Source organism: Raphanus sativus, chromosome 4 (genome assembly GCF_000801105.2).
Source record: "Raphanus sativus cultivar WK10039 chromosome 4, ASM80110v3, whole genome shotgun sequence".
In the NCBI taxonomy this organism is placed as follows: domain Eukaryota; kingdom Viridiplantae; phylum Streptophyta; class Magnoliopsida; order Brassicales; family Brassicaceae; genus Raphanus; species Raphanus sativus.
Genome location: NC_079514.1, coordinates 29,282,038 through 29,298,729, shown reverse-complemented (window position 1 = coordinate 29,298,729; position 16,692 = coordinate 29,282,038). Strand labels below are relative to the sequence as shown.

Below are 16,692 nucleotides of genomic sequence, written 5' to 3'. Positions count from 1 at the left end.
TAATATTATTATACTTATAGAAATCTGTACTCAATTATTCATTTAATTAGGATTACATATTGAGAATAATTGATATATTCTAAGGTGGACAGTAAATACAAAAAAAATTAACATATTATAACTTACCATATATTTTTGACTGTAAATAAGGTGGGGTCTGCAATTTATTTTTATTTATCAGCTATTTATTTGGTTGTTATAACTAATTTCTATAACTTATTAATTAAAATTAAATGATAATGGCACTCTTGTAAATAGTTTAAGAAACCTTGGAGATGTCTGAAAAATGTCTGCTGTTTTAATTGTATTGATAATAAAAATATTTTATTTTTACGATATTCTTTTACAGCTTTATTTTACGGTATATGCACAACAAATTTTATTTTGTTCCCATATGTTGTTCTTCTCCTCTGATTCTTTGTTCCCATATGTTGTTCTTATTAGACTTTTTGGTTTATATAAAATAGTTACCGTAAATGTATGTAAGTTTTAGGTGTAAAATGATAAAATAACATCAAAGTATTTTGAATTCTTAGAAAAATCAAAATATATTTATATTTTTTTGACAACAATAGAACTAAAATATATTTATCTTAGAATAAAAACAAACTATACAATATATTGTTAAATTGACATTTACATTAATTATTAATATATGTTTACACTAGAAGTTTGGGACCATATATCAATATATGTTTTTCAAAATTTTTATTATCATATCGAATTATTTCATATTTTACACCTATCAAACTATTAAAATTTATTAATTTATCGTGTTTATTAATTTATAGATTTTTACCTTATTTTAAAATTTTAACAATTTTAGTTCAAATAAACTAAACATATTTATTACCAATATATATATATATATAAATAATCTTTTCAACTTATATATAAGAAAATATAATTTAAAATAATTATTTCATCTTTAATAAATTAAAGCAAGTTTCTATCTTAATCATTTTATGTTTCTAAAGCGCATATAAAAATCTAATTGGACTTATATACTCAAGCAAGAAAAATATTGTTAATGATGGACAATTAATTTGGTACAACCTCTGCATGTAGCGATGTCATTCTCCTCCTCTGATTCTTGTTCCCATGAGCTCAATTTTGCTACTTAAGTTTGTTCAAGCCCATCCACAACCATTAAAGAGTGAGTCATGAGTCCATACTCCGTTAATGATACATATCTCGTGTAAGCATACGACTTGAGTAGATAGTGGATTATTTTAACTTCTAGTTCCTCTTCCTTTTTTTCTTAGCTTCAAAACATGTTTGGCATTATCCTTTTACATGTCTAACGTCTCCAAGAGATTCCTATATTGGATCCTCTTAAGAGTTTATCATATTTTCGAATATATTTATTATTCATGGATAAAGATATATTTCCACTTTTGAACATATATATCATTTTTACGCCAGAAAATATAATCCATGGTGGTATATATATTGGTAAATGGAAAAACCAATGAATAAAAAGGCGTTGATGCTTAAGTTTGAAGAGCTGGTGGATACTCAACAATAGCATGTATGGATTAATCTTCAGCTCCATCTAAGATAATCATCAGGGCCGGCCCTGAGCCAAGCCTAATAAAACATTCGCTTCAAGCTTCCGAAATTTTTGAAAAGATTTACATGGACATAAGCCCCTAAATTTGTAAAAAAAAAAATTTCAACCCCCAAATTGTTGAATTCCTTCTTGACTCGTTTACAGCTTCCAAAATCTCAGGGCCGGTCCTGATAATGATGATGATATCTCATATGATGACGTGTTAAATTCATGTTTACCTAGGTCTCCTGATATTACTTGCCATAGAATTTGATGTATCTTTACTTTCCAAACAAAAGTGTAAAGCTGTGCTATGCTAGACTCTGAATTCACGTCATCAGGTTCCTTGATAAGTATATTCCTTGTCACCCAGTATTCCGACTTGACATTGTACAAACCATTCATCCCATAGTCCCACCAAAATGAATCTCTATGTCTGCACTGACTTGTGGGCAAGGATTGAATCAAAGGGATAATTTCTTGCACAATAAAGTCCCTTAGTTTCTCCACCTTCCATCGTTTCGTAATACCCTCAGTGAAATCACTCACAATAATCATAGGATGCACAACATGTGCAATGGATCTGGCAGGTCTCAGCTTGCATCGTCTGGATCCATGAATTTTCTCAAACTCTTATTAGTGGCTTTACTGTTGTAATACTTTTACACCCATAAGATGAATTATCATGATGGATTTGATCCAGGACCGGCTTTGAGCTTGTGCTCACGGTGCTTGTGCACAGGGTCCATCTTTTATTTTGCAATTTTCTTTAAGTAATTAAGGTCCTGATTTATTGAAATACATACAGTTTAAGACTTTAACTAAATTTTGACCCGCACAACTGTGCGGATATTTATTTTCATTTATTTTTATATAAACATTTTATTTTAAATTCTAAATTGGTATATATATTATAATTTATATGAGGTGTGTCTATCATTTTTTAAAATATAAATAATTTTGCCGTTTATTTTTTGTTGAATATATTGTTTCAAATTTTCACATATATTTGTATATTCTTCTATATGATATATATAAAGATTGAGCATGTATTCATAATCACATTATTTTCTTATTTAACTTACCAATATATATATAAAGATTGAGTATGCATTCATAATGTTTTAGTGATTACAATAATATAAACAGATGCTTACTGGTTAATTTTAGTTGAAATGGTCTGTCTACAGATGGTTTTATGGTTTGATAGTTATTTCAACTATATTATACGATGGTCTATCTCAATCGTACACTCGCACATATATTATTCCTACGAAAAAATCTTAATATACGATGGTTAATCTAAATTACACCAATATAAAATATTTATTAAGTATTCAAATATGTCTTTGTTAACCAATCCAGATTTTTAGGAATAATTTGTTAGAAATGATATATTATTATCATATGTTTAGTAATTAATGAATGGTAAATAATTTTTAGTTAAAAGTATATTTTTAAAAAAAATCACACATGAATGAAGGTTGTGACTTCTCTTTTAATATAATAGATTTGGAAACTGTACAAATAATAGCTAGTTTGAGAAAAGATTAACTTTGCACAAGGTCCAAAAATTATTTAAGCCGGGCCTGATTTGATCGCAATGGTGAAGTCCATCTAGAATATTTTTGCCTCGTAACATAGTAGAGAATCCAAAACGTTGAACTAGTTTCTATAGCTGTTTTGGATTATACGAAATCCAATTCCTCCTTTGTACTTCCTAAATGTTCGTTAATGGTCGTATACTGGTACTTTTGTACGCATCCATATATTGTAGTAGAAGTACAGTACAAGTTTAGACTTTTATGCTAAGAAAATCAACTTTATGTGTTTGTTGAACCATAAACCAGTATTTATTCATAATTATATAGCTAGACCAAACGTGTATTTGGTATCTTACTTTCTCGAATTCGGTAAGACAAAAAAAACTTGGAAGACCAATTCTCCTTGAAAATGATCTAAACTTGGTAGGACTGGTGACTTGGACCTGTTCATATTCTACTATGACATATGTGTATAGAAGTTTCTGGTTGAAAAGTGAGAATAAATTACGTTTCAATATCTTTTTCACAGGACTAACTAGATTACAAATACATGTACTTTCAAACAAAATTAGCCAAATATAGTCATAAAATACCAAAAATACATGTTCCTAAGCTCTAGTGCTCGACTCATACATTATTTACTATGCACTATAAGCCAATGTATCCAGATATTTTTATTTAAAAGACCTAGTATCTAGGTATGCGCACAGAGCAAATACTAACAAAATTTTCAGTATTTGTGATTTGTTGAGTATATTATGGATATCTAATTTTTTATTTTATTTACTTCGGACATTTAAGGATATCTAAAAAATGGATATCCAAAAATATATTAATATTTTCGGATATTTACGAATATTTACAAATATCTCATCCGTATTGTTTAATACAAATAATCTAAAAAATTTGATACAATTTTGTTCTTTAGAATATTTGTTTTACATGATATATAAAATAAAAATTAAATAGATAGTCAAACTATATGTTGTTAAAATCTTAAAATTAGTTAACAAAACAATAAAAAAACATAAGAAAAAGTTATAGTGTCATTTTTATTATTTAATAAGTATAGATAATAATGTGAATAAAACTTATCAAAATATATTTTAGAAAAATAATTATTATGAACTTATACATTTAAAATTCTAAATTTAATCAAGATATATGTGTACTTATGCATCTTTAGGAGGAGAGCGGATATCTGCTTCTTAAAATTTTAGTATGTGCGATTTGATTCCATTTGAACGGATATTGATTTCTAAAATTTGCCTTGCTACAGGATATTAGGATTTTAGGATTGAATCGAAGCTAACAATGAATTAAATCAAATTTAATGGACATAATATCCAGTCTACTAGTATCTTCATACCAATAAAAATATCTTAATAATGAAGATACGTTCTCAAAAAAAAAGCAATTCTTATTCTGAAAAACGTATATTAGTTTGAATTTCGACATGAGATTCCAGTTATAAAAATTTAATAAATAAGTATGAAATTTGTGCTAAATGGTTTGAGTAATGTGTATTGGGGGGTTTCACCATAATGTTGCCACAGACCTAGCATCCAAGTTGGACTAAAGGGGATTAGGTTTCAGAGTGTTTAGATAAGTACTGTTAGAACATTTCCCTCCGGACAAAAAGATTGAAGATCGAAGGTCGTCATAAAACAAGAGAGTGGTGATAATTAGTCGAGCCCGAGGCCCCGAGCTAGATGTTGGAACATTGATTTACGATGTCGTATCTATTTACTCATTGAAAAACAAACTGACTAAATTATAGACACTACAAGAAAATGGCTCTATTGCAATAATGATATATTGTTGCAATATGCTCATATATTATTGCAAATATGAAATTGCAATAAAATTGTGACAAATTTTAATTTCTTGCTGTTTGAATATTGCAAATTCATGTTTGTTGCATATACGTAGGAAAATTAGCAACATATTGAAATGTTGCTATATATGTCATATTATTGCAACAATTTTTTGTAGCAAATTTGTTGTATATTTATAATGTATTTTGTAATCATAAATGGTGGCAAATCATTGCTACGTAAAATATAGAGCAAACAACATTGCAAATTTGCAATTTTTTTAAAAAATTTAGTAATATTAATGTAACAATATATATATATAATTATTTGGGTATGATTGGTTACAATTATGGCAACGTATGGTTACAATTTAAAATTGTTACAAAATTTATAATATAACAAATGCTTTTGCGAATGATCCTGTAATTACATTTAAATAATAAATTTGGTTTTTATATTTTTTTACGGTGACTACAATATGGTTACAGTTAATATTTTAATAAAATTAGTATGTATCAACTATGTTGCATTGATTAATTCTTTTAGTATTTTATTATAAGCAAAATAAGATGTGTTATTTATTTTACGTTATATATATTATAATAAATAAATTCAAATGACAAATTTTATTAAATAAAATAAAATATTAAATAAATTCAACAATGCACTTATAGAGAAAAAAACAGCAATAATTTAAAACTAATTTGAACTCATCATTTTCCAAGTGGCTTTCAATGGTAACTGGCATTTTACCATCGAGTGAAATTTCAATAAGAAGAGCTTCTAGATCAAACACACGACCTTGTGTTGAATTAACTAACTGTAAAACATAATATATGTAAGAAATTACCAGACACGTAAAATTCAAAAGCAATTTATGAATGATACAAAAGGCACAAGGAAAAAAAGAAGAAGTTTTGGAGAGGATTTACTTTGGAAGAACTAAGGTGTGCAAAAGTCAAATGAATTATTAAAAACATCCGTATAACCTCTCTATATATAGAAAACAATAAAATCTATGTGAATCTTGATAATGAGTTATCCTTAGCTGTTAATATATTATTCTCTAAACAAACCAAAAATTCTCGGTAGAACCTTCAATATTAACTATTTAGTTTACAAAAAAAAAACAAATCAAAAGTCAAGCGGTAAATGAAATATAAAGTGGTAAGTGGAAACAACATTTAACACGATAAAAATCTAGTAGGTTCCAAGGAATTATGTAACAAAAAAGATCACGTAAAAATCAGTTTTTTTTTTCAAAAAAAAAAACAGTTATAAGAAAAAAGAAAAGATCACGTAAACAAAGGAATTACGTAAGTAACGTAACAAACCATTTTGTAACAATGACCCCCAAAAAATTGAGAAGTAACTGTGGCTGTTCTGCATCTTTTTTTTTTCTTTTTTTGACAACACCGTTCTGCATCTTCCTCACGTGATTTACCATCTATCCAAGTAGCAAAACATGAACTTTTTGGCAGAGAAAAAAAAAACAAAAATTACACTAAAACTGTATTAGTAAAAACTTAGATGTATCTCTGGAAAAGGAATATATTCAGAGAGAAGAGGAGGAGTTAATTAACAATTCTTAACAATCTAATATTAAAGAAGTGACAAAGCCAAAAGTACATAAGATGGTAGTCTCTTAGTATGAAAAGGTTAAGAAAAACAGGAATAAGAGTCAAGGTGAAAGTTGAAGTAATGTTCGGAATGGGAGGACAGCAACTACAGCAGAATAAAGCAACCAGCCTAGGGATAAAATGAAGCACAAGCAGCTCAGAAACAATGGATCAGCTATTTTTTTTTTCTGAGACCTTGGAGTCTTTTTCTGAGTTAAAGAAAAAAGAGATAAAAGATACGTTTATAGCATAGTTACTTTATAATTATCTTTGAAAGAATATGTAAATGATTATTTTGTCTAATTTACTTTTTTTAATAGGAATAAGTACGTAAACCATACCATATAAGACGGAAAAAAAATTTCATAAGGTAACTGTTAACAATTTGTCACATTTTTTGTCACAATTTTTTTTTATATTTTTGTTTGCAAATTAGCAATGATTCAAAAATGTTGAATATTTCTTGCAAAAGTCGCAAGATATTTATTTATGTTGCAAATGATTGCAATTTGGTAACAAAAATATGCAACATCGGTTATAGTTGTTATTTTACAATAAATTTGTAATGAAAGTGTAACGAATATTCATTATTGCAAAAATATTGCAATAATCATAGTAAATTAGTAACAAAAATGAACGTTGCAATTTTTCTCTTGCAATAGAACTATTTTCTTGTAGTGAGATATTTTATTAAATACAATAACTTTACATATGCAATTTATATAATTCAATTGTTTTGGGTGTAATTCAAGCAAATTTATTAGGTTATATTTTGTTGTTTATGTTCAAAATTATTTTTCAAAATATTGGTTGTGAGTCAATGGTAACTATAATTGAGGATTTTCATGAATGTTTAGATTATTTTTTAACTTGAGTTGTAAGAGGAAACAACTAAAGATACATTACTCTACCAGTCTTTTAGAATGTCCAAGGTTTTTGCCAATCTTTTTCAGTAAATGTAATCTTATGAGGATGCATACATATCATTTTCCATTATTTTGATAAAATTAATCTTTCTTAACAATATAATAATGGTGAAGTTTTATGTGTTTCTTTCTAAACATGTTCGAATAGAATGAACTAAGAATATGATGAATTATGGAAATCCGTCAAACGCTTCATTAAAAATTTAAAAGATGTAGAAAACCTCATAAGAGATAAATACTTGGAAGAAAAAAACAAAAGTTTTAAGTGAGAAACAAAGATGATAGCAATTTTAAAAACTACAAATTGAAAATACGGTTGACGGGCTGATAAGAATTATAATTTCCTATCACTCACTGCGGTGCTTGCGGATGTTTACAACGTCCTCAATCTCTGGTGGATTTGCTGCGCTACATTCCATTCATACCTTTCTCCCCACATGGTGTTATTTACTTTCTCTTAGTGGAGTTTCATAATCAGAATTATCTGGTTGGCTTAGTTGCAGCCGGAGTGTGATTCATCATCCGCCACAGCTAGTTCACGGTGTATAAACCTGTGTGTTTGTTGTATAAGCCTCTAAGACTCACTGAAAGCTAGAAGCCATCACTTCAGAGCTCTAATTTATTCCAAGCAAATGGAGTTTGTGTATATGTTTGTTACCTTCTTGTAAAGCCTTACTTCTTGACGAATCCGTTGAACTTTTCGAAGGGGAAAGTTCCTCTGCACCACGATCAGAAAATAGTAAAATAAAAATTGCAACATGTTATTTTTAGAGAGTGTACTGATATGCGTAAGAAATATATTTTGTATATTTGCATATCTCGTAGTGACCTTTTGGCTTAGTTCTCTGAAGCTCCTTGTAAGTATGACTGGAGTATCAAACTTACCAGTGAACTTAGCTCTCTGTGCCAATTCCTCAAACATCTTCAGTTGTCTTAATCTACGAAAATCCTGAGCAAACTTGTTTTAATCAATCAAAGGATTTTTCATTCCTTTGTCAAGCATCTCCTCTAAGTATCTACATGCCTCTCTCGACTTCCCTTCATCTAAAAGCCCTCTGATCAAAAACGTGTAAGAGGTGTTGTCAGGACTAATCCCTTTCTTGATCATCTCTCCCATCTATCACATAATTATGCAGATTCAATCAGATGAGATATTTGAAGTAAAAGTAAGATAGTCGACTGAAAACATATTTAGTAGACAGATTGTGATAGATCAAAAAGTATTTACCTTTTCATCAAGGAAAAGAAGCGTGATTTCCATAAACTCGCCATTTTTTTATGTTCCGGGAATCTCATAAATGGAGGAGGCGAGCAACCATGAACCGAGCAGTTCGACCAAGGCGGAGAGAATCGAAAAGTTGAGTTGCAGATGACGGCTTTAGTAACTGGAGCAGTAGATGAAGTAATTTCGAGAAGATGTACTAGAATTCTATTTGAAGAAGAATTGATGAGAGAGTCAGAGATGAAAGATTCCGTTGTTTAGATAGAGTATATATAAATCGGAATGCATGAGGTGTTACGAACGTTTCATTATTGATCAACGAAGTAAAGATGAGAGACCAAAAGATAGTGTAAGAGAAACTAATTCATGGAAACACAAACAGTCGTATGTGTTTATATTAGTCTACATGGATTTGACCAAATATAATTAGTGTACATAGATTATAGAAATCTATACTCCGTTGAATATAAAGTTTTGAACAGAAGAGGTCTATTGGGCCAAATCATGCGAAGTCCATTTGGTTTTTTATAAACCCCGGGATTTGAAACCTGGATTTCCAATAATTTGCAAAAAAAATTACATAGTCTAAGATTTGAACCACAAATCTGGATGTAGCAACCTTTAAACATTAACCAGTAGGCTACAGTAATCCATTTGATAAATCACTGAAAACGTTAGTCTAATAATCAAAAAATAAATTATATAACCCACACGATACTGATGTGGATAGCGTTAGGAGAGAATAAACTCTCTCGTTATAATATAGATTATTATTATTAACATTATTATTTGTTATTATTGTTAATTTCTTAGGGTTTCATTAGTTAATAAATCATGTAGTGAGAATTATCTTAATGACTTATACGATAACTAATATTAAAAAATTAATAAAATCATTTATTATATATAAAAATATATTCTTTTACTTCTATAAATAATGTTTTTTTAACATTTTGACATAAATTAAAAATGATTAAAATTCAAATATATATTTATTAATTATATTTATTTAACTAATATTTTAAATAAATAAAATTATTTATAAGATCAAAACATTTTGTAACTGATATTAAAATTATAATATGTATAAATTTCATTTAAAATTTACATTATAATATGTATAAATTTCATTTAAAATTTACGTGATATTTGTTGTGTAATAAGATAAAGTGTCAAAATGAAACAGACTGATTAATGAGTTTTTATAATTTGTAATTAGGTGAACATTTACTCTGTTTAAAAATTCGAGATTAGACCAAAAAACAATTCGAGATGTGGACTCGACCCCATTTCTACTACAAGTCTACAACTACAACTATTCAAAGTCGAACCAAAATATCAGTGCTGAAGTCAAAGTCTTTCCTACACCCAATAAAACAAAAACAAACACAAAATCTTAAATTCCAAGTTAGATTTTACTTTTCTAACTTTTTTTCGTTTTACAAAGTTACTTAAACATATCTCTTTTTGAAGAAGAAAAAAAGTTACTTAAACATATTCATATTATGTAATCTACTTTAATGTCTCACATTATTTATGTCTCGATAAAGTAAAAAACCGTGTAACATAAGTCGACATTTTATCAAAATTTAATAATTAAAAATGACTAAAAGAATTTTAAAAGTACGAATACAAACAATTAATTTTGTTGACGTAAATGACGTGTATATATAATTGTACATCACAATTTGGTAAGACATTCGTCAAAAATAAATTATCATCCGGCAGCTTATTTTCTTAATTCTTACGATGAGCCATACAAACAGAGGAACCTTGATATCCTCTCACAGTCTTCATCATTCGGAAGAGAGAGTCCCTCTTCGATCAGAGTCAGACCAGTCCTGTCTCAATTCAAGTCCAGAGTTCAATTTTTGCCTCCGTCAGAACTCGAAACAACGGTTTTCTCACGCCGATGAGCTCTTCTCCAACTGGAAAAACCTCTCTCGCACTGCGTCTGCCAAAGCCTCGAAGAAGAACGAGATTACTTCTCCTGAAAGCAAGGTTGAAACCCTAGCTGCGAAATCCGACACGAGAGATTCTGACTCAGATGATCCAAGTTTTGGGTGTGGTTTTTGGCTTGTCAGAAGCAAATCTGTCGGCTACTCAATGAGAAACAAGAAGACAAGTTCTTCTTCGGAATATCAACGGAGCAACAGTGATCCACAGAAAAAGAAGAAGAAGAGTTTGCAGAAGATGAATTCTACAGAGATTAGGGCTTCAAGATCCATGAATAGTTCGGCTTTGAACGTCCCATTGGCTGATATGTTTTGCTTAGGTCCTGTTTTTTCCGGCAGCCGGGATCGGAAATAGTGAAGAATAGTTTATTAATCCCAGATTCATAAACTGGTGTGGAAAAGTCGCATATTCTATTTCTAACCATTGGAAAGTTAATAGTGCTTGTATTTGAAACGATTTTTTTATTACTAATAAACTTGGAGTATGAATGACTAAATCCAATCTTAAGGATGATCGTCATACTCATGCATAGCTTCCATTTTATTCAAGTTTTGATTATTTATTACACCAAGTTATAGAGATTGTTGTAATACGGAATATATATATAAGTAACTTCTATTCAAAATTTTAGCCTAAGAAATATATCTTGTTGAGAAGAAGAAATGCGTTCTTCATATTAATTGTACTAGGGGTGGGCAAAATATCCGTGAAATTTGATTCGATCCGTTATCCGTTCCGATTTCGATTAAAAAGTTCTGAATATCCATAACTTTACGAATCGAACCAAATTCAATATCCGTCAAATAAGGAGCATATTCAATATATTTATTTAAGAAAAAAACGGATGTCTGATCCCATCCGTAGTGTACATATTCATATACATGTATATATAAAATTATATATAATTTATATTTCTATATAGATTTTCAATTATTTTATCCACTAAATTAATTATTTGGTCATTAAATTTTAAAAGTATGTAGTTTTAAAATAATTTGTAATAAATATTATTATTTTTATTAAATTTTTTCTTTTCCTTTAATATTTTTCAAAAAGATAATTTTTAATTATTTTTTACCGGATCGACAGATCGAATCGGATAGCCGATAAAATATACTGATTTTTTCGAAAATCCGTAATACCAAATATCCAAAAGATTACAGATCGGATCAAATCAAAAAACTTGATTGTTGGTACATGACAGACCAGATCATAAATATCCTTAAAATTCCGGATATATGTTCCGTGCCTATCCCTAATCGTACATACCGGCCACAAGCATCAAACCGACAAACGATCAATAATACAAATACTAGTCAAACTAGATACAATGATTGACTAAACGTGTCAATTTAAGAACCTTTGACTAATATGATTGACGAAAGTTGACTGATGAACGATCATTCACTGAAAAGAGTCTGTTTGCTTCTATTGCGAATTGGTGTTAGTTTACTAGAACTAGGGTATATAAATGTCGAATACTTGGTATTTTTGATATATTTAGTATTCGATCTGGTTTGTACCAGTAGGTAAATTTTGCGGTTGTATTTAGTTTGTTAAAAATGAGTATCTGCATTTTCAAATATTTGATAAAAGTGATAGACATGTAAGTTACTTGTCTTGATTTATTATTTGTTATAAACTATTTGCAAATTACTTGATAATAATTGGAAAGTTATTTGATAGTTTGTTTAAATCAAAGCTAAATAATTTTACATTTATAAAAATATTTCATTTGTTTTCTATGTTATAATCAATTTAGGGAAAGAAAAAATATATATAAGAAAGAGAAACTCCAACATGTTTATAAAAATATATATCTTATATTTGATCTACTTATGGAAATTGAAATATAAACATGTAGTCTTGTTATGATTTAAATATGCATATTTGTTTTTTTTTTGAAACCTAATATGCATTTTGTTCATTAGTAAAATGATTGACATGTCAAGCAAAGCCAATTAATTACTTTTATTGTAATACTTAATATTTATTTTATATTTGCAAATCGACTTGGTCAAACTAAGTACCCAAATACCCGATTATATGGGTCAAGTACCGACCAAGTAATAAGCACGGGGCAGATAATGAGTAATTGTAACCACCCCAGTTAAAAGATGCATTCACTTTCACGATATGTCTTTGCAAAACCTGACTTCCAAAATAAATTATTTTCAACCATACATGAGTATGGTCGGATGGTACTGCGAATTCGAAAATGTGATAAGCACTCAGGCCTCAGGGTTCAAATCTACCAAAATTCTATTTATCTATATGTATCGATAGATGGAATGATATCTAACTCCCATGTAAAACAACTGGGTCTACAGTTTACCTGTCGTCTGTGGACGGATCTCCAGGGAATTAATCGTGCATTTGTGTTCATAAACTATTGGAATAAAATTCTTTTGGGGACAACTACTAGTAGATGATTAGGAAGAAATACATATGTATATATATATTTATATATATATAAATATATTTTATATATATATACATATTTTTGGTTATTTCTATAAATAGAAAATATATTATATATGTACTGTTGACAATACCAACAATTTTTTAATATCATGCCATGGTCAAAAGAGTCGGAATGGTCCAATTCTGAAAGCCCAAAATTCACGTTCAAATAGTTGAAAGAACATTGAATTCCTTTCGAGTTTAGTCCAACGTAATTATTATGCAAGAATAAATGACTGTCGATCTTTGTCAAAAGAAATCAATAACCAATATGGGATTAGATAGTTTGTGCAGCATGCATTTTTTCTTAGACTTTTTTTTTGGAGTGATGAATATTTAACTGACAAATACTATAAAAGTTTGGCAGTAAGTATGGCATGGTTGTGACCTTGTTGTACATTATCATCTAACTTCCTTACCTGTGGATATTTTACGACCGAAAACTCTAGATGTGTGACATGTACAATTTGTTTCTTCATACTTGAATCCTTGTAAACATACCATATATCTTTTTCTTGTTGTACAGTCATAAATTACGGTCTTACAAACGTCTTTAAATGACTAAAGTAAACGTTTGTTGATTGATCGGTTTTGGGTTAAGGACAAAACCGAGAGGCTGATATGATTATGAGTTTCTATATATTTTAGTTAACTAATTGGGTTTGAATGCAAAGTCATCAGTTTAGCTGGTTATGTTGTGGAACTTTGTTCGCATCAGAAGGTTCAGAAAAAGATGCTACCTCAGACGATTGACCAACTTACTTTTCCATTTGTTCTTTTTTTGTCGGCCAAGTTCCATTAAAATTAGAAAAGCACAAAGGGACTTACATTTCCATTTCATACATCTAATCTCATACAAAGTTATTTGTTAATCAGGATTGGCAAACAAATATGATCAATGATCTGTTCAAAGAATCGGACAATTCCAAAACGGACGAACTTGTGAGACTTTGAAGCCGATCGTCTCAAAAGAGCATCAGCGGAAAAATGAAGAGCGTATCAAAACAAGTATTCTCTTCATTTTAATACTCTTATAAGCTTTATGTATTTTTCTTTTCTTTTTATCTGTTTAGCTGTATGTTAATTAGATTATTCTGTAGATAAAAATTATATTATTATATAAATGAGGATTTGCTACGGAAACCTGTCGCGGAGAGACAAGCGTCCTCATTAGACCTGGACATCAGGGTCTTCGGATCTTCTCGAATCCTGGTCTTTGAAATATTGAAAATTTAGATCCATATAGTTATCTATAATTTTTTGGATCGGTTCAGGATCGGTTGGTCTTTAATTCTAATATCTAAAATACCCAAAAAAAATTTGGATCCATATTGAGATCAATATTTAGGATCTGAAAAAGACATGACATACTATATTTAGTTAATATTTGTCATATATATCTAAAAGTTTACAAAATAACTTAAATTAAACTGTTAATAATTTAAATAAAACTTTTTAATCTCTAAATTTTAAAAATTCATAAAATATTACAAAATAATAACAAATATTGTTAATAAAAATATTTCAACTAGATTATAAAATAATATAATATATTATATTAAAACAACAACATAATCTATTGATATATGTTTGGTCCAATTATATTATATACAAATACAATTACAAAAACACAAATATGATCAAAACTCAAATATTAAAATTAAGTTTTTAAAAGAATGTAAAACAAAAAATATATCCGCTCTTTGAAGAGAGGATCAAAATCTGGTATATATATAAAATAGAACACCAAAAATCATAGTTGTTGATATACATATTTTTAAATTGGGTACAAATTAGTCCTTATCGAGTCGGATCTATTCGGGTCGATTCTTTCGAGTCCAAATCTATTCGGGTCGGTTTTTTTCAGTTTCGGTTTTTAGATAAAAGAAATTTAAAACCTAAAAGATACTTGTAAATTCTCGGTTCATTTTCAGGTTGGGTATTTTCAAGTCGACTATGAGTTGGGTACTCGGATCCGGATCGGATCCTTAGATCTGGGTACTCGGATCCGGATCGGATCCTTAGATCTGGGTAAAATGTGAATGCCTAATCGTCATCCCACAAAAAGAAGAAGAATTCGTAATATTTTTACATTGATTTATTTATTTTAAATGCGAAAACTGATTAAAAGAATCAGGCGAGTTTAAAATCAAGAATGTATGTTTATTTTTTACAAACAGATCAAAATCACAAACAACAAAAAAAACAAATAGTAAAAGGAAGGGAAACCCAAATCAAGAATTCCATCTCATCAACAAAAATACACACAAATGAACAAAGAACAAAAACTCGTGGGGAAAAAACAATTCAAAGCATTGGAAGCGAAATCAGTAGACTTGTCGGTAACCCAAAATGCTCCGGCCACCGCCAACGGCTTTTCTCCCTCCGACTCCGACGCCGTTAATAGCCGAAGCGGCAGCCATTGATATCTTCTTAAGATCCTCAACGTTCGCGTAGCTCTTCCGCGCCATTCCCATCAACCCTTTACTCTTCTTCTCCCCTGCATTCGCCGATTTGCTCCCTCTCGCGGAAGAAGCCGATCCCGTCAAAACGCCGCCGTTTCTGCTCTTAGAAGAAGGCGGCGGAGGAGTAGTGTTGTAGTTAACCGGACGGCGGTTTTCTTTACGTAACACGGCGGAGAAATCAGGAACCGACTGAGCCAAAGAAGAAGCGGGAGCAGCTTTTCTTTGATTCGACATCGGAGAAAACCCGAACCGAGTCTGCTTCTTTATCTTCTCCGGTGTAACTACTACTTCCTCTTCTTCTCGTGAAATTACGGAATCACCCTCGAACCTCACTTGTTTCTTCTTCGGCTCTGCTTCTGCTTCTTTTTCTTCTTCTTCGTCGAGAAATTTCTGGAAATCTCGTTTCATGCGAAGCTTCGATTCACGCAGTCGAGAGTATTCGTCGTATCTTGGCCCCCTCTCGAATCCGTAGAAACAGTCTAACAAGAGTTTAAGCTGATGTGTGTCGGAGTTTTGAGAGAGAATGAGAGACATTGGATCAACAGAGAAGAACAGAGGTTCCATGCTTGGGGTTGAGATCGTATCTGCCATTAATGGATCGATCTCTTCCGTTTCTTGTGCGACAAAAAAAAAAGAGAGATTGTTTTGTTTACTTAAAGAGTTTATTGTTAGCAAAGTACTTCATTTAATGTATAAAGAAAAAGGGTTTTTATTATTAACTCTTTCGATTTTTGCAACGGTCTGATTGATTCAGTGGAGACTTCTTGTGTTTGACGATTTTACTTACGGGTAACGGTCTTATTTTGGTAGTGTGGGACCCAATCACTCACTGATCAAACGGTCATTAATTTTACTTTCTACCAATTAATCTTTAGTTTTGACCCAGGAAAAGAAGTTGAATTAAATTTCGCAAATTATATCTACTAAATCTCAACACTAAACATTGATCTAGAGGCCAAATAATTACAAATCCATCATTTTAATCTATACTAGGTGTTTTATCCGTGTGTAAGTATAATCATCTTACAAATTCTTATTAATACATGCATTAGCAATTCAAAAACTATTATAATTTATTATTGTTTAAGTGCTTGAAAATTGACTAATAAATTTAACATCAAAATTATT

The 16,692-nt window shown here is 29.8% G+C and overlaps 2 protein-coding genes across 2 annotated transcripts; one reads left to right on the top strand and one right to left on the bottom strand.

Annotated features, from left to right (window-relative positions):
- The first annotated feature begins 10,372 nt into the window (after window positions 1-10,372).
- On the top strand, window positions 10,373-11,213 carry LOC108833943 (uncharacterized). Its single transcript, XM_018607328.2, has one exon. The coding sequence runs from the start codon at window positions 10,430-10,432 to the stop codon at window positions 10,988-10,990; it is 561 nt and encodes a 186-aa protein (XP_018462830.1). The 5' UTR covers window positions 10,373-10,429; the 3' UTR covers window positions 10,991-11,213.
- A 4,035-nt stretch (window positions 11,214-15,248) lies between these two features.
- LOC108849511 (uncharacterized) lies at window positions 15,249-16,280 on the bottom strand. The gene has a single exon (XM_018623068.2). It carries the CDS (start codon window positions 16,153-16,155, stop codon window positions 15,427-15,429), a length of 729 nt encoding a protein of 242 aa, XP_018478570.2. The 5' UTR covers window positions 16,156-16,280; the 3' UTR covers window positions 15,249-15,426.
- Between the last annotated feature and the right edge of the window lie 412 nt (window positions 16,281-16,692).